Source organism: Panulirus ornatus, chromosome 38 (genome assembly GCF_036320965.1).
Source record: "Panulirus ornatus isolate Po-2019 chromosome 38, ASM3632096v1, whole genome shotgun sequence".
In the NCBI taxonomy this organism is placed as follows: Eukaryota; Metazoa; Arthropoda; class Malacostraca; order Decapoda; family Palinuridae; genus Panulirus; species Panulirus ornatus.
The window spans coordinates 11,347,062-11,373,451 of record NC_092261.1 but is presented as its reverse complement, the minus strand read 5'-3'; the positions used below and the strand labels follow the sequence as shown (position 1 = coordinate 11,373,451).

General features: G+C 39.3%; 2 protein-coding genes across 10 annotated transcripts in view; one reads left to right on the top strand and one right to left on the bottom strand.

The window, feature by feature from the left end:
• Positions 1-26,292, top strand: part of Ctl2 (Choline transporter-like 2) — a 90,433-nt gene extending 64,141 nt beyond the window's left edge. For all 9 annotated transcript variants that reach the window (XM_071684650.1, XM_071684655.1, XM_071684657.1 and 6 more), the window contains 8 exons: positions 3,249-3,414; positions 7,292-7,526; positions 8,338-8,506; positions 9,847-9,951; positions 12,473-12,630; positions 15,601-15,786; positions 21,804-21,912; positions 23,300-26,292. In XM_071684650.1, coding sequence (XP_071540751.1) covers positions 3,249-3,414; positions 7,292-7,526; positions 8,338-8,506; positions 9,847-9,951; positions 12,473-12,630; positions 15,601-15,786; positions 21,804-21,912; positions 23,300-23,629 — 1,458 coding nt within the window. In that variant the 3' untranslated portion in view covers positions 23,630-26,292. The remainder of the gene's footprint in view (positions 1-3,248; positions 3,415-7,291; positions 7,527-8,337; positions 8,507-9,846; positions 9,952-12,472; positions 12,631-15,600; positions 15,787-21,803; positions 21,913-23,299) is intronic.
• Positions 1-26,390, bottom strand: part of Pldn (biogenesis of lysosomal organelles complex 1 subunit pallidin) — a 110,666-nt gene that overhangs the window by 79,608 nt on the left and 4,668 nt on the right. The window lies entirely within an intron of this gene.

Sequence of the window (26,390 nt, the reverse complement as noted above, 5' to 3'; positions counted from 1 at the left end):
AACTGAGCTTGGAAAGGAGACTTGTATGAGGAAGTACCAGGAGAAATTGAGTGCAGAATGGAAAAAGGTGAGAGCAAATGACGTAAGGGGAGTGGGGGAGGAATGGGATGTATTTAGGGAAGCATTGATGGCTTGCACAAAAGATGCCTGTGGCATGAGAAAGGTGGGAGGTGGGCAGATTAGAAAGGGTAGTGAGTGGTGGGATGAAGAAGTAAGATTGTTTGTGAAAGAAAAGAGAGAGGCATTTGGATGATTTTTGCAGGGAAATAGTGCACATGACTGGGAGATGTATAAAAGAAAGAAGCAGGATATCAAGAGAAGGGTGCAAGAGGTGAAAAAGAGGGCAAATGAGAGTTGGGGTGAGAGAGTATCGTTAAATCTTGGAGGGAGGTAGATAAAGTGTTTAAGACGGGAGAGCAAATGGGAACGTTGGTGGGGAGGGGCTAATTGGGATGTGGTGGCAGGTAGTGGTGGGGTGAGAGGGAGATGGAGTGAGTGTTTTGAAGGTCTGTTGGGTGTGTTTGATGATGGAGTGGCGGATGTGGGGTGTTTTGGTCGAGGTGGTGTGTGAAGTGAGAGGGTCAGGGAGAGTGCTTTGGTAGACAGAGAAGAGGTAGTGAAGGCTTTGCGGAGGATGAAAGCCGGCAGGGCAGCGGGTTGGGATGGTGTTGCAGTGGAATTTGTTGGGGGCGGTGGTTGTATTGTTGGCTGGTTGGCGGAGATGTTCAGTGTGTGTGTGGTTCATGGTGAGGTCCCTGAGGATTGGCAGAGTGCATACGTAGTGCTGTTGTACAGGAGTATGGGGGATAAAGGTGAGTGTTCAAATTGCAGAGGTGAGAGTTTGTTGTTGAGTGTTCCTGGGGAGTTGTATGGGAGGGTGAGGGCATGTACATAGCATCAGATTAGTGAAAGCAGTGTGGTTTTGGAGGTGGTAGAGGATGTGTGGATTGGGAGTTTGCTTTGGGGAATGTACGTGAGATACACTTGGAGGAACAAATGGGTTTGTACATGGCATTTGTGGATCTGGGGAGGGCATATGATAGAGTTGGTGGAGATGCTGTATGGAAGGTATTCAGAGTATATGGTGTGGGAGGTGAGTTGCTTGAAGCATTCAAAAGTTTTTTTTGAGGATGTAAGGGATGTGTATGAATAGGAAGAGAGGAAAGTGATTGGTTCCCAGTGAATGTTGGTTTGCGGCAGGGGTGTGTAATGTCTCCCTGGTTGTTTAATTTGTTTATGGATGGGGTTGTTAGGGAGGTGAATGCAAGAGTTTTGGAGAGAGGGGCAAGTATGCAGTCTGTTGTGGAAGAGAGGGCTTAGGAAGTGAGTCAGTTGTTGTTTGCTGATGATACAGCACTAGTGGCTGATTCGGATGAGAAACGGCAGAAGCTGGTGACTGAGTTTGGTAAAGTGTGTGAAAGAAGAAAGCCGAGAGTAAATGTGAATAAGAGCAAGGTTTTTAGGTTCAGTATGGTTGAGGGACAAAAAAACTGGAGGAAGTGAAGTGTTTTAGATACCTGGGAGTGGATTTAGCAGCAGATGGGGCCATGGAAGTGGAAGTGGGTTGCAGGGTGTGTGTGTGTGTGTGTGTGTGTGTGTGTGTGTGTGTGTGTGTGTGTGTGTGTGTGTGTGTGTGTGTGTGTGTGTGTGTGTGGGGGGGGGGGGGGGGGTCTGGGGGCATTGAAGAATGTGTGGAGGGCGAGAACATTGTCTCAGAGAGCAAAAATGGGTATGTTTGAGGGAATAGTGGTTACAACAGTGTTGTATCGATGTGAGGCATGGGCTGTGGATGGGGTTGTGCAGGGGAGGGTGGATGTGTTGGAGGTGAGATGTTTGAGGGCAGTGTGTGGTGTGAGGTGGTTCGATCAAGTAGGTGGTAAGGCGGTAGGGGAGACGTGTGGTGATGGGGAGAGTGTGGTTGAGAGAGTGGAGTAGGGTGTGTTGAGGTGGTTTGGTCATGTGGAGAGAGTGAGTGAGGAGGGATTGACGAGGGGGATATGTGTGTCAGAGATGGAGGGAATGGGGAGAAGTGGGGAACCAAATTGGAGGTGGAAGGATGGAGCGAAGATTTTGGGCGATTGGGGCTTGCAGGGAAAAGAGTGAATTGGGACGATGTGGTGTCAATGGATTGAACTGGGACATGTGAAGCATCTGGAGTGGGCCGTGGAAGGTTATGTGGGGCCTGGGTGTGGAGGGGGTGCTGTGGTTTCGATGCATTGCACATGGCTGCTAGAGACTGAGTGTGAACGAATGTGGCCTTTGTTGTCTTTTCCTAGCGCTACCTTGCCCGCGTGTTGGGGAGGGGGGTGCCATTTCATGTGTCGTGGGGTGGTAACAGAAATGGATGAAGGCAACAAGTATGAATATGTACAAGTGTATATATATGTATATGTATGTATACGTTGAAATGTATAGGTATGTATATGTGCACTTGTGGGCATGTATGTATATACATGTGTATGTGGGCGGGTTGGGCCATTCTTTTGTCTGTTTCCTTGTGCTGCCTTGCTAATGCAGGAGACAGTGACAGTATAATAAATGAATAAATAAAAATAAATAAATATACATATGCGTGTTATCCCTAGGAATGTGGAAGAAAGAATACCTTCCACGTTTTCCCTGCATGTGGTAGAAGATGGGAGCAGGGGGCTGGAAATGCTCCCCGCCTATTTTTACTTTTCCAAAAAGAGGAACAGAGAAGGGGGACAAGTGAGAATTTCCCCTCTAAGGCTTAGTCATCTTTTCTTGATGCTACCCCACTAACATGGAAAATGGCGAATATGTCTGAAAAAAAATTTGCTCATGCGTATGTGTGTGTGCATAATAATGTCATCACTGTATAAGTAGAGATGAGCATAGTTTTAGACTTTAAGGGATGTGAATTGTTGCAGTTAAACATTTCTTCTATGTTGCTTTATCAAGTAAGGTGAATGCATGAAATGTAGGATGTACTGTTAGGTACTGGCATTGTTGTTTGATTTCTTAAAATCAAATAAAGAAGAAAATATTAAAGGTATGGAGTTGAGGTCTGACCGGTTCATCATGTAATGTGAGGATTATTGTCACTACATGTTCATTTTGGATAATGATTTACTGAGCCATTCATCTCAGAGTGGATCAGATTTTTTAAACTAGCAAATCATACTCAAGATTGTAAATTTTTTTTCCTTGGAAATGTGTATTCTCAACTGTTATGAAATAACTTCTACGACATTACATTTGAAGTAATTACATTTTTATTTATTCAGGTGGCTGAGGGTGTTTTCCAAGACATTAAGACTTCATGGGGGATTCTCCTGGCTGGTTTTGGCATATCCATGCTTATGTCTTTCTTCTGGATTGTTCTCCTTCGATTCATCTCTGCTGTTATGATTTGGTTCTCATTGATAGCCTTTGTTGGCCTATCTGGGTTTGGTAAGCACACAAGTTGTATTTATTACATATGTATTTGAATAAGTAAGTGCTTTGCAAGCACAGTAATGTAGTGAGTGGACCCTGATACTTTTGAAAATATGGTTGTAGGAGTCAGAGATCTACCTTGCATGGCCTTATTTTTACCATTATGAGGTTTTCAATTCCTAGTACCCCACAGCAGTTCTTCTATAGGTCTTTTATGGACTTATCATAGATTTACACCTTTGATATCCAGTTTTACATTTTTATATAATTTCCATGCTACTCTTCACTTTTTTTGCACATTACTTTGTTTAACCTACATTTCTGAAGCATCATCTGTATTGAAGTAGTTTATGGAGTAGTTTCCTGAAATAATTTTTCCATTATCCCTCCAAATGTTGCTGTAATTTCTTCCAGAGGACATCATACCCTTTATAAACTGATATTTCAGTTATGAAGAACATCATTTGGACTAAACTACCATTGATTTGCATACATCATAAGTCTGCAGTATTCAGACACAGATTAGTGATATGCAGATCCTGATTAAAGATTACTGTAATAAAATTGTTGCATTCATTTACAGCAGTCACTGATGGAGCAATTTCTCCCTTTTTATCCTGTAAACAGTAATTTTTCTTTCAGGTCTGTCCCCTCCTCTCTTTTTCCTTTCTCCATAAATCATATTTTCTTTTGACCCTTGAACCCCTGTAATTTCTTCCAGAGGACATCATACCCTTTATAAACTGATACTTCAGTTATGAAATGATTCCCTTGTGCATACTTTACTTGCTTTTTCTCCCCTCCTTAAACCAATACTCATTCTTCTTTTGGTAAACAGAGAAGAAGTAGTGAAAACTACTCTGTGGAAGATAAAAGCCAATAAGGTGGCAGGTTTGGATGGTATTGCAGTGGAATTTACTGAAAACAGGGGTGTCTGTGTTGTTGATTGGTTGGTAAGGATATTCAGTGTATGTATGAATCATGGAAAGGTCTAAAAATTGCCAGAATGCATGCATAATGCCATTGTACAAAAGCAAAGAGGATAAAGGTAAGTGTTCCAACTACAGAGGCATAAGTTTGTTGAGTATTCCTGGGAAATTATATGGGATGGTATTGACTGAGAGGGTAAAGGCATGTACAAAGCATCAGATTGGGAAAGAGCAGTGTGGTTTCAGAAGTGGTAGAGGATGTGTGGATCAGGAGTTTGCTTTGAAGAATGTATTTGAGAAATAATTAGAAAAACAAATGGATTTGTTACGGATCTGAAGAAGGCATATGATGGGGTTGATAGAGATGCTTTGTGGAAGGTTTTAAGAGTATATGGTGTGGGAGGTATGTTGCTAGAAGCAGTGAAAAGTTTTTACCAAGGATGTAAGGCATGTGTACAAGTAGGAAGAGAGGAGAATGTTTGGTTCCCAGTGAATGTTGGTTTGCAGCAGGGGTGTGTGATATCCCCATGGTTGTTTAATTTGTTTATGGAAGGGGTGGGCAGGGAGGTAAATGCAAGAGTTTTGAAGAGAGGGATGAGTATGCAGTCTGTTGGGATGAGAGGACCCAGGAAGTGAGTCAGTTGTTCATTGATGATACAGCTCTGGTGGCTGATTCAAGTGAGAAACTGCAGAGGCTGGTGACAGAGTTTGTAAAAGTACGTGAAAGGAGAAAGTTGAGAGTAAATGTGAAAAAGAGCAAGGTTAATAGGTTCAGTAGGGTTGAGGGACAAGTTAATTGGGAGGTAAGTTTGAATGGAGAAAAACTGGATGAAGTGAAGTGTTTTAGATATCTGGGAGTGGGCTTAGCAGCAGATGGAACCACGGAAGAGGAAGTGAGTCACAGGGTGGGGGAGGGTGCGAAGGTTCTGGGAGTGATGAAGAATGTGTGGAAGGAATGTTATCTTGGAAAGCAAAAATGGGTATGTTTGAAGGAATAGTAGTTCCAACAATGTTGTATGGTTGCGAGGCATGGGCTATAGATAGGGTTGTATAGAGGAGGGTGGGTGTGTTGAAAATGAAATGTTTGAGGACAATTTGTGGTGTGAGGTGGTTTGATTGAGTAAGTAATGAAAGGGTAAGAGAAATGTGTATTACAATATATATGTGTGGAAGTCGAGAACGTTATCTTGGAAAGCAAAAATGGGTATGTTTGAAGGAATAGTGGTTCCAACAATGTTATACAGTTGTGAGGCGTGGGCTATAGATAGAGTTGTGCGGAGGAGGGTCGATGTGCTGGAAATGAGATGTTTGAGGACAATATGTGGAGGTGGTTTGATCGAGTAAGTAATGAAAGGGTAAGAGAGATGTGTGGTAATAAAAAGAGTGTGGTTGATAGAGCAGAAGAGGGTGTTATATTTATTATACTTAATTGCTGTCTCCCGGGTCAGCGAAGTAGCGCAAGGAAACAAACGAGGAATGGCCCAACCCACCCACATACACATGGATATACATAAATGTCCACACATCCACATATACATTACAATGTATGCATACATATATATACACAGATATATACACATGTATATATCCATACTTGCTTCCTTCATCCATTCCCGTCACCACCCCATCACACATGTAATAGCATCCCCCCCCTCCAGCGAGGCAGCACCAGGAACAGACAAAAAGGCCACATTTGTTCACACTCAGTCTCTAGCTGTCATGTGTAATGCATCGAAACCACAGCTCCCTTTTCACATCCATGCCCCACAGACCTTTCCATGGTTTACCCCAGACGCTTCACATGCCCTGGTTCAATCCATAAACAGCACGTTGACCCTGGTATACCACATCGTTCCAATTTACTCTATTCCTTGCACGCCTTTCACCCTCCTCTATGTTCAGGCCCCGATCACTCAAAACCTCCTTCACTCCATCCTTCCACCTCCAATTCGGTCTCCCACTTCTCCTTCCCTCCAACTCTGATGCATATATCCTCTTTGTCAATCTTTTCTCACTCATTCTCTCCATGTGTCCAAACCATTTCAACACACCCTCTTCTGCTCTCTCAACCACACTCTTTTTATTACCACACATCTTTCTTACCCTTTCATTACTTACTAGATCAAACCACCTCACACCACATATTGTCCTCAAGCATTTCATTTCCAACACATCCACCTTCCTCCGCACAACCCTATCTATAGCCTGTGCCTCGCAACTATATAACATTGTTGGAACCACTGTTCCTTCAAACATTCTTTATCAGGGTTCTCGTACATGAGGTTATACTGTGAGTGAAAAGTTACCTTTAGTGAGGCTGTATCATTGGAGGTATAGTCTTGGCAAGGAATATGACTGAGGACATGGTTAATGCAGACAGCATACATAAATTTAAAAAGTCATGTCACAGTAGTGAATATTCAAGGAATGGGGCCCCGCAAGTGTAAAGTTCCCTTCCTGTATATTATGAATAGGTAATTATAAATAAGGAGAGAAATCTTCTCCCTGTGTTAACTTTTCTTTCTAATTGAGCACCATCGCATGTCCTATTCATACTCCCATCCCATTGTGATGCACACAACCATTTTAGCATGACTGACATTTTTATGACAAAACATACTAACCTGGTGTTAATATTCTTTCTTCCTACTTTAGTTAAACCTTTCAGGTATTTCATCACCTCAGGATCATAAATATTGCAAACTTTTACTCCTTGCATCTAGTGTTGTCTGTGATAAGATGATGCACATGTCTAGGCAGGCATTTTGATTGATGCTTTTAAGTTATTGCTGATTTGTAAGTGAAAATATTGTAGTCAAAAACTCATTTTTCTGACAGGGCTTTGGTAGGTACACAGTCTTTTCATTTTGAGTACTGTACAAAAAGATCTTGGAATGTAGATTCATTATATTTTGTGCATAAACTGTGTGTTCTTTAACTTGACTGATACACTACTTCTACAGGGGCTTACTACACACTCAATAAGTATCTCACACTGCGAAATAGTGTTGACAACTCCACCATGTCTAAGGCAGAATTTGAGTTTCAAATGGAAATAAGTAAATATGCAGAATTAGAAACAACTTGGCTGATACTGTTCATCATTACAGTCACCATCTTGGTAGTCTGTTTACTAGTGCTCATCTTTTTGCGTAAGAGAATCAACATAGCTATTGCTCTCATTGGGCAAGCTAGCAAGTAAGTGTTCTTTATTCATAATGCATTTATGAGAAGATATCTGCTCTCTTGATGTTTTATAAATTACATGTTGTATCAAAACAGAAGTTACAGTAATTGGAGAGGATCGCTTATTTGTCCCTTATGTTGTTGACAGTTTACCGTTATCATGAAAGGAATTTGTCATTAATTACCTGTTTATAAATGGTGTACATTTGCCTTTTAACAGTGTATTTGTCTGCACCATAAATGCATTTTTTGTTTGTTGTGAAGGATTCCCTTACAGAAAATATTGCAAACTAATGTTAAGATTGTTTAATCTGTCTTCCTTTTATATTTCACATGTATTCCTGTTATCTTCTCCTCCAGCCCTTTGCATGTATACCCATCTTACTCACATCCTTGGTATTTATTTGCACATTAATTTCTTATTGATCAGTCACTTTAATGCTTGCACTGTTATTGTGACCACTCCTCAGAATTACATATGCCCTAAGTCCTCCCTTTGCTCATTTCCTTGACCTCATATCCTTAATTTAGAAAATACAATTTTAAAACTGGTACTGACTAGCATATTTTACATATTCTTGGGTGGGGTTAGAGAGTGGTTAGTGTTATGGGAAATGACTGTTGACCCAGAGAAAGTTGACACAGTGGCAGGAAATATTGTCATGATTCTGACAGAGCATAGCCCTATATTACAGCATGGAGTACCAAAAGCTTTAAACAAAGCTACAGTGGGCTGTCCCTGCCCATAGGGTGGGTTGACAGCTGGTTATTACACTATTAAATGTTACATAAATAGAATAACTTCAAAGTATTTTATTTCCAGGGCTGTAGGTGACATCATGTCAACTCTATTCTTCCCTGTCATACCCTATGTGCTGCAGTTGGTATTCCTAGCTTTTTTCTGTGTGGTCGCAGTCCTCCTGGCATCAGCAGGGAAAGCTGAATACCGAGTCATGTGTGCTGAAGACGGATGTGGTTGTTCACATATAAAGGTATGACACTAATTTTCTTAGCTTTGAGTAGTATGTGACATGCAGAAGGTGGGATATGGGTGCATGAAAAAGGCTAATGAGTGGTGATATGATAAAGTTAAATTGGTAGTGAAACAGAAAAGAGATGTGTATGGACATTTTCCACAGGGAAGAAGTATGAGTGATTCGGATGAGTATGAGAAAAAGCAGCATGAGTTCTAGAGAAAGGTAAGAGAGCTGAAAAAGAGGGCATATGAGAAATGGTATAAGAAGTTACCAATGAAAATCAAAGGAAATATGTCTGTGTATGTATATGTATATATGTTGATATGTATATGTATGTGTGCATGTATGGGTGTTTATGTATATGTGTATATGAGTAATGGCTCATTCTTTGTTCATTCTTCGTCTGCTTCCTTGTGCTACCTCGCTGACGTGGGAAATGGTGATCAAGTATAATAAAAATATATAATATATATGTGTATTATACTTTTTTGCTGTCTCCTGCGTCAGTGAGGTAGCGCAAGGAAACAGATGAAAGAATGGCCCAACCCACTCACATAAACATGTGTATACATAAACGCCCACACACATGCATATTCATACCTATACATTTCAACGTATACATACATATATATACACAGACATATACATATATACACATGTACATATTCATACATGCTGCCTTCATCCATTCCCGCCACCACCCCGCCACACATGAAATGGCAACCCCTTCCCCCTGCATGCGCGCAAGGTAGCACTAGGGAAAGAGAACAAAGGCCACATTCGTTCACACTCAGTCTCTAGCTGTCATGTGTAGTGCACCGAAACCACTTTCCATGGTTTACTCCAGATGCTTTACGTGCTCTGTTTCAATCCATTGAGAGCACGTCGACCCCAATATACCACATCGTTCCAATTCACTTTATTCCTTGCACACCTTTCACCCTCCTGTATGTTCAGGCCCCGATTGCTCAAAATCTTTTTCACTCCATCTTTCCACCTCCAATATGGTCTCCCACTTCTCTTCGTTCCCTCCACCTCTGACACATACATCATCTTCGTCAATATAATATGAAATATAATAAACATATATTTCATACATATTCGCCATTTCCCACATTAGCAGGGTAGCGCCAAGAACAGAGGACTGAGCCTTAGAGGGAATATCCTCACTTGGCCCCCTTCTCTGGGAAAATTAAAATCAAGAGAAGAGGATTTCCAGCCCCCCCCCCCATCCCCTTTTAGTTGCCTTCTACAACATGCAGGGAATATGTGGGAAGTATGGGCTTAATTAATTTTTTTGTTTTGCACAGTCACAAGTTTATGTCCAGTAATTACCAAATACATTTTTTTTCCAGGAAAATGAGACTTGTTCATTCAGTGATTATAATGAGACTGATTGCCCTGGGGCCTCATGCCAGTTCTATGCTTACACTGTTGATTCCAACATTCCACGGCTTCATGTAAGTTTTAATTGGTTGTTTGAGCTGTACTTCTACCTGACCATCTCTCTCATAACTCATCTTTTAACCCAGACCACCTCAAGCCTTACATTTCATTTAATGTGCAGATCTGACAAAAGGGCCTCAATATTTTTCCTTTAAGTTAAATTTTACTTCAGAAATTCTTGATTAATTCTTTTTAACAGTAATGAATATATCATTTCTTGCCATCATATATAGCAAATTTTCCTAAAGCATTTTGGCTATCTGTAATTCACATATTAATTTTACAACTTAGTAGTATCCACAGCACTGTCTAAAAATGTAGTATATTGGCATGACTAACTGCATCTACTATAAGACATTAGCTCATGCCTGAGGTTTGCTTCAGCAATGATACTCAAGGGGAAACTTAAAACATAAGTAGATGAAAAATGTCAAATTAGTAGCATTCCATGAACAAGAGTAGCCAAAGATGCATCCTCCTCAGGATCCTCTGCAACTGACTTTTTTTTATTCATTGGATCCCAAATATCAGATGTAGAGATGTCCCAAGAGAAAAATTGGCTTACCTGGTGTCTGTTGGATCCACTTCATTCTGGAACAAGGAGTTGGACATATTGTGACTACAGAAAGTAATAGACTGGTGGAGCACTCCTCAACTGAGTTGAGCTGCTTGAAGACTGTGTTTCAGACTAGATGAAGAGAACAGATAAGGAAAAAGGTGAAGTCAAGAAGGTACTTAATGTGATGAATTTGCATCACGTAAGTTTAATGATAAAGTTTAATGATAAAAGAAGTTAGGATGATCAATAGATACAGGCAAAGAGTAAAGTAATCGTTAAGATTACCTTTAACATGGAGGTGTGTAGCGAGAGGATGCAAAACCCAAATAAGAACCTGCTTGAAGGATTGATTATGGAAGTATGGCCTTTTAAGTGACAAGTCAAGAGGAGCTAGAGAAAACATAATCATCCTCTTAGGAAGCAAGAAACAGGAATCAGATGGCACCAGGAGGCAGAAAAACCCTTCCGCTTTAAACTTTCAAATTCAGGGGGACTAGGATTGCAAAGTTGATCAAACTTCAGATTAAAATCCACTCGTTTCACTTTTGATAGTATTTATATTCATTTATTATACTTTGTCGCTGTCTCCCGTGCAAGCGAGGTAGCACAAGGAAACAGACGAAAGAATAGCCCAACCCACCCACATACACATGTATATACATACATGTCCACACACTCACATATACGTACCTATACATTTCAACGTATACATATATATACATACACAGACATATACATATATACACATGTACATAATTCTTACTTGCTGCCTTTATTCATTCCCATCGCCACCCTGCAACACCTCCTCCCCCGCATGTGTGCGAGGTAGTGCTAGGAAAAGACAACAAAGGCCACATCATTAAACTCAATCTCTAGCTGTCATGTATAATGCACCGAAACCACAGCTCCCTTTTCACATCCAGGCCCCACAACACCTTCTATGGTTTACCCCAGACACTTCACATGCCCTGGTTCAATCCACTGACAGCACGTCGACCCCGGTATACCAAATCGTTCCAATTCACTCTATTCCTTGCACGCCTTTCACCCTCCTGCATTTTCAGGCCCCAGTCACTCAAAATCTTGTTCACTCCATCCTTCCACCTCCAATTTGGCCTCCCACTTCTCCTCGTTCCCTCCACCTCTGACAAATATATCATCTTTGTCAATCTTTCCTCACTCATTCTCTACATGTGACCAAACCATTTCAATACACCCTCTTTTGCTTTCTCAACCACACTCTTTTTATTACCATACATCTCTCTTACCCTTTCATTACTTACTCGATCACACCACCTCACACCACACATTGTCCTCAAACATCTCATTTCCTACGCATCCACCCCCCTCCGCACAACCCTATCTATAGCCTACGCCTCACAACCATATAACATTGTTGGAACCACTATTCCTTCAAACATACCCATTTTTGCTTTCCGAGATAATGTTCTCGCCTTCCACACATTTTTCAATGCTCCCTACTTTTGATATTTCATAATTCTAGCAATTTGTGGGCTATATCATGGATAACCTTCTGCCCCTTTTTGGTTATCAGTAGTTTGCCTTCATGCATTCATTATAATACATGTAGTCTTAAATAAGATGCTTTAGATATGTAATGTGTATGTTGCCATGAACCTTTAATGTGCTCAGGTATTAATCAATTCCTGAATTCAAGTGTTTGAACTTGACTTGATTTTACATTGGCTTTATAATGTGTAACCCTTAACCCTATTTAATAAAGTATGAAACAGTTCTCTAGTTTACCAAAGGAATAATATTTATTAGTAGCAGTCATCCCCTTGGAAATTTCAGTTGGTGAATCAATACTACCAACTGATATATTTGAATCTTATCTCCAGCATTATGTCTGCTCTGTGTATGAAAAGGTGTACTTTAACATAAGAATGTGGTGTGTGAAAGCTGACTGGAATAATGTGTGGAAAGAGACTTTAGATAATTTATTTGTTTCACAGATCTACAATGTGTTTGCACTGTTCTGGTCCATGTTCTTTGTTTCTGCTTTTGGTGAAATGGTTTTAGCAGGAACATTTGCTTCATGGTACTGGGCTTTCAACAAGTCCAAAGATGTTCCCACATTTGCAGTTACAGGAAGTCTTGGCAGGACTTTGAGGTAATATGATCAGCTAAGTTTTACTATGTATTAAAAATTATGTTGTAATCGTATTGTATGTGACAGATGTCATGTACTATTCAAAATGAATGTTCAAGTCATATATGTAAGAAGACAGTATTCATTAAATGTGCCATGCATAAAGCTGGAGAATAGTAGTTAATAAGTAGGCAAAGAGGACATCATCAATGATCCTAAGACTGGGTTAAGAGCTTTGTTTTCTCCAAAGAGTTGCAGGAATTCTGTATGGGATGTTACTGGGGAAAAATGAGGTAAATTAGGACTGCTTTGATTCCAAAGGTACCTTCTGTTCCAATAACAGAACCTTTATCCCTTACAGAATTTCTAGAAACTTTTCAAGAACAGTGCTTTAAAACTGTATTCTTCCAGCTTTTTTTTAAGCTGACCCAGCTTAGATTACTGCATCAAAAGTCAAAAGTTGCTACTTCAGGTTAGCTCAATGAGAGTCAGGGATCATCCTCAGGAATCTTTGAAATTTGGGAAGTTCAGGAAATGGATGAAGCTCCTTTCGTAATCAAGGCTGCATGTTAAAGCCCATGATGTCGGTAAAATAGCTTCTACCAATTCATTCTTAGGGGATCCCTCATTAGATGAGATAAACAAAAGAGGTTAACCCCTTACCTTACTATCCTAAGTATCCTCAGAAAAAACGGTCTATGCAGAAATACTTCTTCAAGAGTTAAGTTGCGCTGCTTTTACTCTTCAAATAGATGCCCAGAGTAGCTTGAGGAGCGAGACATTCTATATTGGACAGACCTTGTTGGCCATCAGCCCCTTAGTACAGACTGAGGAATTCCAGATAAAGGTTCATTTTCCTGCATTTGTCCATTGTACATCTCCCCATGTACACATGCACTGTATGAGTAATAAGGAGGAGTACAAGAGAAAGAAGAAGAGTAAGGTATGAGTGTTGAATAAGAGAATACATGTTTTATATACATTATTCATTGTTTTATACAGTTTTTAATTCACTAAACGATGACCAGAGCCATCCTTTTTTTCATCTTGGAGGCTCAAGTCATGGACTTAAGTCTACATCAAGGTTGAGCCTTAACTGAAATAAAAAGAGATTAATAAAAGGGAAAAAGACAAGGAAGAGTATTTATGAGTTTAGGAGGTAGTGAAAACCTTGTCTTTTAAAATGTGTCAGGTCATAGTTACTGGGAAAGACATGAGAGGGTAGAGTGCTCCAAAGCCCCAAATTGTAAGGAGAGAAATGGTTTATTAAAATTACCTACCCTTGAGTTGCCAACGGCCACACATTCATCATGTGACACAACAGCTTGCTGAGTAATTGCTTGGTCTAGCCATTGGTGCTCTCATGACCAGAAACGAAAGTAATACCTACAGAGGAGGGAAAGTGAACCAACATTTAGGCATAGGGCAAGTTTTAAAGTTAGCCGAGGAGAATTGATAAGTTTGACTGCTTTCAACTGAACTCTGTCAAGAAAGGATGCAGAGCTAAAACCATTCCAGACAAAAGAGCAGTACTCCATCGAAGGTCAGATCAATCCATTATATAAATGGAGCAACTGTTCAAAAGAAAAGAAATTTCAACAGCTAAACAGGACTCCCAGTTTCTTAGAAACAGATCTAGCTATTTTTGTAATGTTAGGTTTCCAAGGTGGTGTGGATGTTACAGTAATACCAAGTATGTTCAGGCAGTCGAGAGGAGGCATTACATATCAGTCAAAGGAGAATTTTTGATAAACAGATGGGCAGAAACGGGATCCTGTCCAAGTTTGAGTTTACTGAGGAAACTGTCTAGGTGAGATGTAGATCAAGTGAGAGAAGTAACACTTGACAACACTTAACTCATGCAGCTCATTCTTCATAACTAGATTTTCCTATGAGAGCATATGTGCTAGCCTTGCCTTTTGGCAAAATGGTAGGAGCAGTAGATAGAAGTAGTAGGTAGGAACATTTAGGCAGGAGCACTAGGTAGTAACATTAAGTACAAGTAGTAGGTAGGAGCATTAGATTGAAGTAGTCATTAGGAATATTAGACTTGCCCATTGCCAGTGGTCTGTTAAGGGTGAGGAACTAAAGGCTAAGAAGTGGCACTGGAGTTCTTTAGTTATGGAGACTTTGTTGTCATGACCAACCCTCTGAGGGAGTTCCAACTGGAAAAGGTGTCAAGAGATATAGATAGATAGATAGATAGATAGATAGATAGGAGGAGTAGATCTGAAAGATGTAGAGGAATGCAGTGTTGAGTCATCAGAATGATTACATTTGGTTATTTGTAGAAGGAAATCACTTGTCCTGGTATATCCCACTCTTATTTCCTGTATATCATAATCAAGATCACTTTCCTGTTATGAACAAAACCACATTCAACATACACCAAATCAATATCCCTATTATTACTGTTTCAAAGACAATCATTAATTTGGTCAGGTGAGTGAGTACACATGGCCACAGAGCAATGTTGCAGAAAGCAGCATGTGAACATGCTTGAGAGGAACAGGACTGTACTTTCCTCCTCTGTGTTATATGGGTAACAGAAACAGCAGAATATTTTTATGCTAATTTTAATTTCTAGAGACACAAGGCATCATTGGATGCTGCGAAAGTGCGGCTCTGAATTCATTAGAGGACAGAAAGAGGTAACCTATATGTGCATGGTTGCAAGTCATTTTAAAACCCCATATATATGGTTGCAGAAGTTGAAGGTTTAATGGAACTTGACACTCTTTACAGTGATGGTTTTGAGGAAAATATTCAAATATGCCTTTATATCTTCTTGTGTCCTGATAAATGCATATCTTTTGGATTGTATTAGGTATAGATATTGCTTACTAGAACTGGGGAAAAAAAGCATCAAACAATCTTAATGAGTTTCTTCTTCCTGTCATAAGTTTTAAAAACTGAAATGGTTAAGTTATATGTGAAAATTTTCTTTTCAGGATAAGCACTTATCAGCATTCTTTTTATATTTCAATCCAGGTACCACATTGGCACTTTGGCATTTGGTTCTCTTATCATTGCCATTGTGCGCATGATACGTGTGATATTGGAATACATTGACCACAAAGTTAGGGAGAAAACCGATAGTAAGATTGTGCGTTGCATCATGTGCTGCTGCCGCTGCTGCCTGTGGTGTTTGGAAAGGTTTCTGAAATTTATAAATAGGTAAGTTTGATATATTATTTAGGTACAGTAGGGTTGAGGGTCAAGTCAGTTGGGAGGTAAGTTTGAATGGAGAAAAACTGGAGGAAGTAAAGTGTTTTAGATATCTGGGAGTGGGTCTGGCAGTGGATGGAACCATGGAAGCGGAAGTGAATCATAGGGTGCGGGAGGGGGTGAAAATCCTGGGAGCCTTGAAGAATGTGTGGAAGTCGAGAGCATTATCTCCGAAAGCAAAAATGGGTATGTTTGAAGGAATAGTGGTTCCAACAATGTTGTATGGTTGCGAGGCGTGGGCTATGGATAGAGTTGTGCGCCGGAGGGTGGATGTGCTGGAAATGAGATGTTTGAGGACAATATGTGGTGTAAGGTGGTTTGATCAAGTAAGTAATGTAAGGGTAAGAGAGATGTGTGGAAATAAAAAGAGCATGGTTGGGAGAGCAGAAGAGGGTGTTTTGAAATGGTTTGGGCACATGGAGAGAATGAGTGAGGAAAGATTGACCAAGAGGATATATGTGTCGGAGATGGAGGGAACAAGGAGAAGTGGGAGACCAAATTGGAGGGGGAAAGATGGAGTGAAAAAGATTTTGAGTGATCGGGGCCTGAACATGCAGGAGGGTGAAAGGCGGGCAAGGAATAGAGTGAATTGGATCGATGTGGTATACCGGGGTTGACGTGCTGTCAGTGGATTGAATCAGGGCATGTGAAGCGTCTGGGGTAAACCATGGAAAGTTCTGTGGGGCCTGGATGTGGAAAGGGAGCTGTGGTTTCAGGCATTATTGCATGACAGCTAGAGACTGAGTGTGAACGAATGGGACCTTTGTTGTCTTTTCCTAGCGCTACCTCGCACACATGAGGGGGGAGGGGGATGTTATTCCATGTGTGGCGAGGTGGCGATGGGAATGAATAAAGGCAGACAGTGTGAACTGTGTGCATGTGTATATATGTATGTGTCTGTATATGTGTACATTGAGATGTATGGGCATGTATATTTGCGTGTGTGGACGTGTATGTATATACATGTGTATGGAGGTGGGTTGGGCCATTTCTTTCGTCTGTTTCCTTGCGCTACCTCGCAAATGCGGGAGACAGCGACAAAGCAAAATAATAATAATAAATTATTTCAGCAAGCTTTTTGTATATGTATTGATATAACAGGTTGTTATGCATAATTGAAAATTTTCAAATGACCTGCATTTAGCTATTTGGTGCTAAGCAGAGTTTAAAAAAAAATTTCAATACAAATCCCTCATTTGCCTTTTGATCATGGAAATCTGTAAAGCCTTTGAAGCCTCAGGTGCTGTTGATGCTTGCAGTAAATGTAGCTATAGTGTGCCATAAAGAGCAATAGAGAAATGCTATGAATAAGATAACACCGTTCTCTCAATAAATTGTATCCACAGCCCTTTTCCTGATTTCACACTGCAACAGTTTCTCACTTAAACCATCTGTCATGTGTTGCTGATGAGTTGTTAATGATGGGGCTTTGTGTTTGTCATGGCTAAATTGATAATGAATAAATCTGCCTTCATACTAAGTTAGCTTAATATTCCTTGAGTATTGATATTCCTATTTGTGTTTATACTGCTGATGTTTGAAAAATAATTGTAATGTGTGTTAACCAGTTTCTTGTTGGTAGACTAATACCACCACATAAGACCCACATTCTGATATCTAAAGTTAGCATTTCATGCTTTTCTTCGATTTGATGACACTGGCATAAAAAATGGTATGCAAGTCACTTACATGTTCTAATATTTAAATAATAAAAATTAAATACACATCAGTGAGTGCTGTGAGAGAGTATTGAGTAGATGGGAGGGCCTGGGTTGGCATCATGGATGCTCATTAAGTATACAATATTTCTTTTCTGAGTTATAATTTCATGCTACACATACTTAATCACATTATACACTCTGTGTTTTTTTCCAGCAAGATTTTACAAATTCATACATATCATTTACATGAGTGAAGGGGGCTAATGGGGAGGTGATAATAAGTAGCAGTTATGTGAGAAGGAGATGGAGTGAGTATTTTGAAGGTTTGTTGAATGTGTTTGATGATAGAGTGGCAGATATAGGGTGTTTTGGTTGAGGTGGTGTGCAAAGTGAGAGGGTTAGGGAGAATGATTTGGTAAACAGAGAAGAGGTAGTGAAAGCTTAGCGGAAGATGAAAGCCGGCAAGGTAGCGGATTTGGATGGTATTGCAGTGGAATTTATTAAAAAAGGGGGTGACTGTATTGTTGACTGGTTGGTAAGATTATTTAATGTATGTATGACTCATGATGAGGTACCTGAGGAGTGGCAGAATGCTTGCATAGTGCCATTGTACAAAGGCAAAGGGGATAAAAGTGAGTGTTCAAATTACAGAGGTACAAGTTTGTTGAGTATTCCTGGGAAATTACATGGGAGGGTATTGATTGAGAGGGTGAAGGCATGTACAGAGCATCAGACTGGGGAAGAGCAGTGTGTTTCAGAAGTGGTAGAGGATGTGTGGACCAGGTGTTTGCTTTGAAGAATGTATGTGCGAAATACTCAGAAAAGCAAATGGATTTGTATGTAGCATTTATGGATCTGGAGAAGGCATATGATAAGAGTTGATAGAGATGCTCTGTGGAAGGTATTAAGAATATATGGTGTGGAAGTTAAGTCGTTAGAAGCGGTGAAAAGTTTTTATTGAGGATGTAAAGCATGTGTATGAGTAGGAAGAGAGGAAAGTGATTGGTTCTCAAAGAATGTCAGTTTGCGGAAGGGGTGCGTGATGTCTCCATGGTTGTTTAATTTGTTTATGGATGGGGTTGTTAGGGAGGTGAATGCAAGAGTTTTGGAAAGAGGGGCAAGTGTGCAGTCTGTGGTGGATGAGAGAGCTTGGGAAGTGAGTCAGTTGTTGTTCGCTGATGATACAGTGCTGGTGGCTGATTCGGGTGAGAAACTGCAGAAGCTGGAGAATGAGTTTGGTAAAGTGTGTGAAAGAAGAAAGCTGAGAGTAAATGTGAATAAGAGCAAGGTTATTAGGTACAGTAGGATTGAGGGACAAGTCAATTGGAAGATAAGTTTGAATGGGGAAAAACTGGAGGAAGTGAAGTGTTCTAGATATCTGGGAGTGGATTTGGCAGTGGATGGAACCATGGAAGCTGAAGTGATTCATAGGGTGGGAGAGGGGGCAAAAGTTCTGGGAGCACTGAAAAATGTGTGGAAGGCAAGAACATTATCTCGGAAAGCAAAAATGGGTATGTTTGAAGGAACAGTGGTTCCAACAATGTTATATGGTTGCAAGGTGTGGGCTATAGATAGAGTTGTGCGAAGGAGGGTTGATGTGCTGGAAATGAGATGTTTGAGGACGATATGTGGTGTGAGGTGGTTTGACCGAGTAAGTAATGAAAGGGTAAGAGAGATGGGTTGTAATAAAAGAGTGTGGTTGAGCGAGTAGAAGAGGGTGTCTTGAAATGATTTGGTCACATGGTGAGAATGTGTGAGGAAATATTGACAAAGAGGATATATGTGTCAAGAGGTGGAGGGAATGAGGAGAAGTGAGAGACCAAATTGGAGGTGGAAAGATGGAGTGAAAAAGATTTTGAGTGATCGGGGCCTGACCAGTGAGAGGGTGAAAGGTATGCAAGGAATAGAGTGAATTGGAACGATGTGGTATACCAGGGTCGACGTGCTGTCAATGGATTAAACCAAGGCATGTGAAGCGCCTGGGGTACACCATGGAAAGTTTTGTGGGGCCTGGATGTGGAAAGGGAGCTGTGGTTTCAGTGCATTATACATGACAGCTAGAGACTGAGTGTGAACAAATGTGGCCTTTGTTGTCTTTTCCTAAAGCTACCTCGCACACATGTGAGGGGAGGGGGTTGTCATTTCATGTGTGGCGGGATGGCAACGGTAATGAATAAGGGCAGACAGTATGAATTATGGACATGTGTATATATGTATATGTCTGTGTTGGAAAGGATCACAATTTTGCGCGTGATCAAGATATTCCTATGAGTCCACGGGGAAAATGAAACATGTTTCATTTTCCCCGTAAACTCATAGGAATATGTCTGTGTGTGTACATATATGTATACGTTGAGATGTATAGGTATGTATATGTGCGTGTGTGGAGGTGTATGCATATACATGTGTATGTGTTGGGCCATTCTTTTGTCTGTTTCCTTGCGCTACCTCGCTAATGCATGATACAGTCTCTCTTTCACATGCCCATCAATAAACACGTAATCCAATAACACTCTCTGGCCATCTCTCCTACTTACATATGAATGCTTATGTATATCTCTCTTTTTAAACCAAGTATTCCCAATCACCAGTCCTTCTTCATCACACAAATGTACAAGCTCTTCACCATTTCCATTTACAACACTGAACACCCCATTTACACCAATATACCCTTAACTGCCACATTACTCACCTTTGCATTCAAATCACCCATCACTATAACCCGTTCTCATGCATCAATGCTGCTAACACACTCACTCAGCTGCTTCTGGAACACTTGCCTCTCATGATCTTTCTTCTCATGACCAGATGCATAGGCACCAATAATCACCCATCTCTCTCCATCTGCTTTCAGTTTTACCCATATCAATCTACAGTTTACTTTCTTACACTTTATCACATACTTCCACAACTCCTGCTTCAGTAGTGCTACTCCTTCCTTTGCTCTTGTCTTCTCACCAACCCCTCACTTTACTCCCAAGACATTCCCAACCCACTCTTCCCATTTACTCTTGAGCTTCATTTCACTCAGAGCCAAAACATCCAGGTTCCTTTCCTCAAATATACTACCTATCCTTTTTTCTAATCTTGGTTACATCCACACACATTTAGACACCCCAATCTGAGCCTTCGAGGAGGATGAGCACTCCCCGCATGACTCCTTCTGTTTCCCCTTTTTAAAAAGCAAAATAATAATAATAATATCTTTTTTTTATTATACTTAGTCGCTGTCTCTTGTGTTAGTGAGGTAGCGCAAGGAAACAGACGAAAGAATCGCCCAATCCACCCACATACACATGTACATACATAAACGCCCACACATGCACATATACATACCTATATATTTCAATGTATACATACATATACATACACAGACATATACATATATACAAAGGTACATATTCATACTTGCTGCCTTCATCCATTCCTGTCACCACCCCGTCACACATGAAATAGCATCCCCTGCGAGGTAGCGCTACAAAAAGACAAAAAGGCCACATTCATTCACACTCAGTCTCTAGCCCATGCCTCACAATCATATAATATTGTTGGAACCACTATTCCTTCAAACATACCCACTTTTGCTCTCTGATATAACGTCCTCTCCTTCCACACATTCTTCATCACTCCCAGAACCATTTTATCGACCAATCCATAGGGATGGATGAACAGCTGGACTAATAACTGGACTGACTGCTACAACTAGGATTCAGACCAATGCACTTGACCCTGGGCAGCCTTTGAATGCATCATGGTCGGCAAATGCTAACCGCTACACCACATATCAACTTTTTCCTTTCCTAACTTTTGTGTTTTCTATTACATATGAACTTCTACAGCAACTGTCATTTTGTCTCACTGACTACATTGTCTGCTATTTAATTTCTTAAAATGGGGTTCTGTAAATTTAGAATTGTTTGATCTGCAGTGCTCAGAAATTTTTAGTGAATTCTTTTCTCGCTTTTCAAGTTATGCTTTTTCCCATAATTATACTTACAAGGATTTTTTTAATGCTTTATTTATATAATAACCACCCTCAAAATGTATAACCTTTTGCAAATGCTTCTTGAACTTGCTTTAGGTCTTTGTCACTTGAAGTGATTTAGAGATTAAAATAAGTGTGTATGATTTACTATGTGATACTGCATTTAAGAAGGAAATGGAATCTACAGTATACACATATTGATAGATTTATGGATGTTATCCTCTTAGTTCAAGATCATGACCACATGTTTTAAGGTAATTGTTAAGGAAGACCCCCCCTGTCTAACATTTAAATTAAAGTTCATAATATTTTATTTTCAGAAATGCATATGTTTATTGTGCTATCTATGGAAAAAACTTCTGTGTCTCAGCCAAAAATTCCTTCTCACTCATCATGAGGAACATAGCCCGTGTTGTGGTATTAGACAAGGTAAGTCACTTATATAATTTACATGAAAATAAAGATTTTTTGCATTATATTTGTGAAGTAACTGTGCCCCTGTGTTCCTACGATACTTCTTCACTGGCTAATGAAATACCACTAGTACCCGCATACTTTCAAACGGAATCTACCAGCTGTCATGCAGCCATTTTCAAGGGTACACCAGGCAAAAGCTAACAACCTGTAGCCTGTTGCCCTTGTTAATCATACTCCTGCCCTTTTAAGCACAATACCTCCTTATTAGTACCCTTTAAATGGCAGAAGTCAGCATATGGTGACTTTTGTAACAGGTGACAGGACTCATCTGATGAAAGCATATATATATTTTCATACTTGTTTGCTGTTTCCTGTGATAGTGAAGTAGTGCCTGTAACAGACAAAGAACACCCTAACTGGCTTACATCCACTCTTTAGCTATCATTTATAATGCACCAAAACCAGAGCCCCATATCCACAGCCTTCCTGTGGTTTTCTGTAATTGGTTCATATGCCCTGTATATCACTAGGTTTCAATTTGCTTAATCCCATTGCACATCTCAAACCCTCCTGCATGTTCAGGCCCTTAAATCTAAGCAGTAAATCTGAACCACCACCATTTTGAATGTACTCATCTGCTGGCACAACATAAATGCATGATGGATAGCTTTCCCAAATAGATGTCATTAGCAAATTACAACCTGTCATAAAATGGGATTCAAGTGATTTTCCAATACAAATACATACAGAAATTATATAACCAGTTGTTGAATCAACTAACATAGTCCATAAAGGACTATAACTTTGGTACAAGTTGTTAAAAATTGTCCATAATTGAACTTAGCCTATAATTTTAATATTTCGACTAGTATACATAACATTTATTGTATTTCATGATATTTCAAAAGTTAAAGCTCAGTAACCAAATCTGGACAAATGGTCATACATAACACTATAAGTCCCCATTTTCAATGGTGAGTGCATAAAAAAATCATCACCTATATTGTTAAAAGGCATATGTATTTAATTTTCCAAAGTCTTAAGCTTTTTATACTACATACTAAATGCATTCATAATTTCTCTCTCTCTCTCTCTCTCTCTCTCTCTCTCTCTCTCTCTCTCTCTCTCTCTCTCTCTCTCTCTCTCTCTCTCTCATTGCAGGAAATCTGCCTTTGAAATCTCCTTTACAAATATTTATGGTGTTGTTTTGGTTTCCAACTAGAAAATCTTTAAAACCATGAAATAATAGAAGTCTCCATGAAAGATTCATTGCATCTCATCCTACTTAAACAGGAATTAGTGTATATAATACATGTATGCACCAGTAAATGAGTTTCAGAAATGTATAAATATACTAAATTATTATCCCTTAAAATTTGCTTATTTTGGCAACCCACAGGTAACAGATTTCCTCCTCTTCATTGGAAAGATGGTGGTTGTAGGAAGCATTGGTGTGGCTTCTTTCTTCATATTTAGTGGTGAAGTGAAAGCTGTGCAAGAGCATCTACCTGAGATGAATTACTATCTTACCCCAGTTATCATTATAACCATTGGCACCTTCTTCATTGCTACTGCCTTCTTTTCTGTGTATGGTATGGCTGTAGACACATTATTCCTGTGCTTCCTTGAAGACTGTGAGAGAAATGATGGATCACCAGAGAAACCATACTTCATGAGTAAGGACCTAATGAAGATCTTGGATAAGAAGAACAAATTTAAGGAAGAATAAAAGTAATATTTTAAAAAAGTACACTAATCTTGTGTAAGTAGTGACTTTGTTGTAGTAGTAAATGGATCTGTTTGAAAATATCAAGGCACAAGTTTGATTTATAAGAAAACATACTTGCTAAACTGTGCTGAAAAGCACTTTATTTACGTTAAAGTTAAAGCATGAACTTAATGCTAAAACATTATTGTATGACAAGGAAAAGAAAAAGAGAAGGAAGTATTGTGTTTTTTGTATTATTCAAGTATTATGTGTAAGTATGATTGTCCTTTAATCTATTGTATAGACTTATGGCTGTATACCTATTACTATAAGCACATCAGTGAATGCATATGTAGCATTTACAGTACAGTAGGACATTGTTCTTCCTGTACTTAAAATTAAAGAAAATAAGTATCATGTACAAAAAAGGCCTCCTACCCATGTTCCTTCATACAAGAATTCATCCATCTCCTGGAGATGATGCACTGTTTTCCAGTACCCACCTCTCCAAGCACTGGTGCTACAGCAGCCTATGCACCCCAGTCTGCCTTGAATTTTGTTAGCAAGCCTAGTCATTTGCCAGATAGCATACTATTCCATCAGCTTGTTTGTGTCTTTGCTACTTTTTCCATACATTGCAAGTTAATAATTCAATAATGTCTTGCCAAAGGCATTCTTCAACACCTCGTTTGGGTGCTGATGATTGAGAAAGAGGAATGTGCTATCTATCCAACAGAAAGTAAAGTTGCTGAATAAGCTAGATTGCTGAGTATTACAAATCTCTGAGAAGAGTATGGCATAAGAAAGATATTGACCTGTGATATAAAAACAGAAAACAAAATTTAAAGTTTTATCCTTATGCAATAGACAAAACTTTCACAACTTTTTAAGACCTTTTCAGTGGAAGGGGACAACAACCATATTGGGTTATCAGAAGGTTAAGTGAGAAATAAGGCTCTTTGCCTGACTAATCAGTATTTACAGAATGAATTTGTAAACCTGATTTACCAATACTTGAGGTGGAGGTCATGTTTTTCAGGTGATGAAGGTATTAGTTTGTCAGGCAAAGAGCCTTGTAAATTTAGGTTTGATTGTATAAAATGGCCATATTCGTTGAATACTTATGGGTCATCTGTAAAACCTTGAGGAATTCTACAACTTATGAACATCTTTTTGATCAGTTTCCCGAAAGTTGGTCTTGAAAAATGATTGAAAGCTGGAAAAGATGTTCCTTTACTGATCCTTTGAATCATGATAATTCTGTCTGCTACATGGTACACTGTACCTTATATTTAAGTTACTTTTTTTTATCTCCTCATTTGTTTAAGCGTTGTTGTCTATGATTTATTTTTCTAATTGAGTATTTTTACCTTGTTATTTACTGAGTGTTTCCTGGTAAGTTTACTCTGTTTAGCCTTGAAAATAGTGACTACCAGAGAGGTGATGCCCAGAATTGTAAAAGTAAACTCACTACAAAATAATCAACAAAAAACAAGACAAGAACTTCATGCCTTTCCCCACCTTAGTGAGGTAGCATTTGGAACAAATGTCTATGCCTTCAAGGAGAAAAACCCTCACTTGGCTCCTTTTGTCCCTTCTATTAGAAGGTGAATACAGGAAGGAGTAATTTCCAACCCCATGCTCCTATTCCTCTTAGTTGCTTCTACAGCACCCAGTGGCTCATATTAAATTTTTCCCCTATACTCAGGGATAAAATGTCACAACAGCAAAAGTTTCCCCAAGAGTGCAAAATGATATGGAAATAGAAAATATATGATCACAGATATGTTGCATCTTAAAAATTACAAGTAATGTGTGCTTTAAACACAGTGACATTAAGCACTGAAAGAGTAAGCTTAACATGGACCAGTCACAAATAAGGTAGTTACAACCTACACAGTCTGAACAAGAAAATATCTAACAAAATGTATTTGGATAACCAGGTATACCATTTACTTTTATATTCCTTTTTAACAATTACCTGTCAGTAATATACACACTAAAGAATATACATACAAATAATCTCTACAGTACATGTACTAAATACTTAAAAATGTACTCAAAAATTTCAGTTTCTAACTTTACTTATGCTTTATTGTATGTTTATAGACATGACCTTTTTTATTCAAATAGTTTGTCTGATGATCAATACTGGAGAGGTGAATCATGCTTCAAAAACAATGCTGTAACTGCTGTCATAACATTCATCATATGTACAACTCCACTGTAAAAAACACCCAGTGTCTTGGCCATATCGAATAAATGATGTCCCACTGTACATCTTAAGCTGACCAATAATCAAGCTCAACGGGTTTATGAATATAAGACTTATTGCAATTGTTCTTGGGCTTTCTGATTGAGATAACTTTCCTTAGAAGTAATTCTTTAGTAATAAATCTACTATTAAAGATTTTTGGATCAAAGACTTAAGTGTCATTTCTATAAATTTGTAAAGGATACTGATTTTATACTAGTGAGGAGACACACCTGGTGTTGTGGTGCTTTCCTAAAGGATATATACTTTTATGAGAAAACTGCCAAAAGATTTATCATACGGAATGTTTTTTTGCAATATTCCTTTTAGGTGTGGTAGTGTGTTATATTCATTTTGCAGGAGAAATTATATAGTTCTTCAATATAAATAAAAAAATTTGGACTTGTTGTTGGATAAATCTTCGTATAAGTATATTTGTTTCATTTTATCCTTGACTACCTTATTCTATTACTTGCTGTAGAGATTTCTCTCCTCTGCTGTCTGCCTCACAAACATGAGATTCCCTTG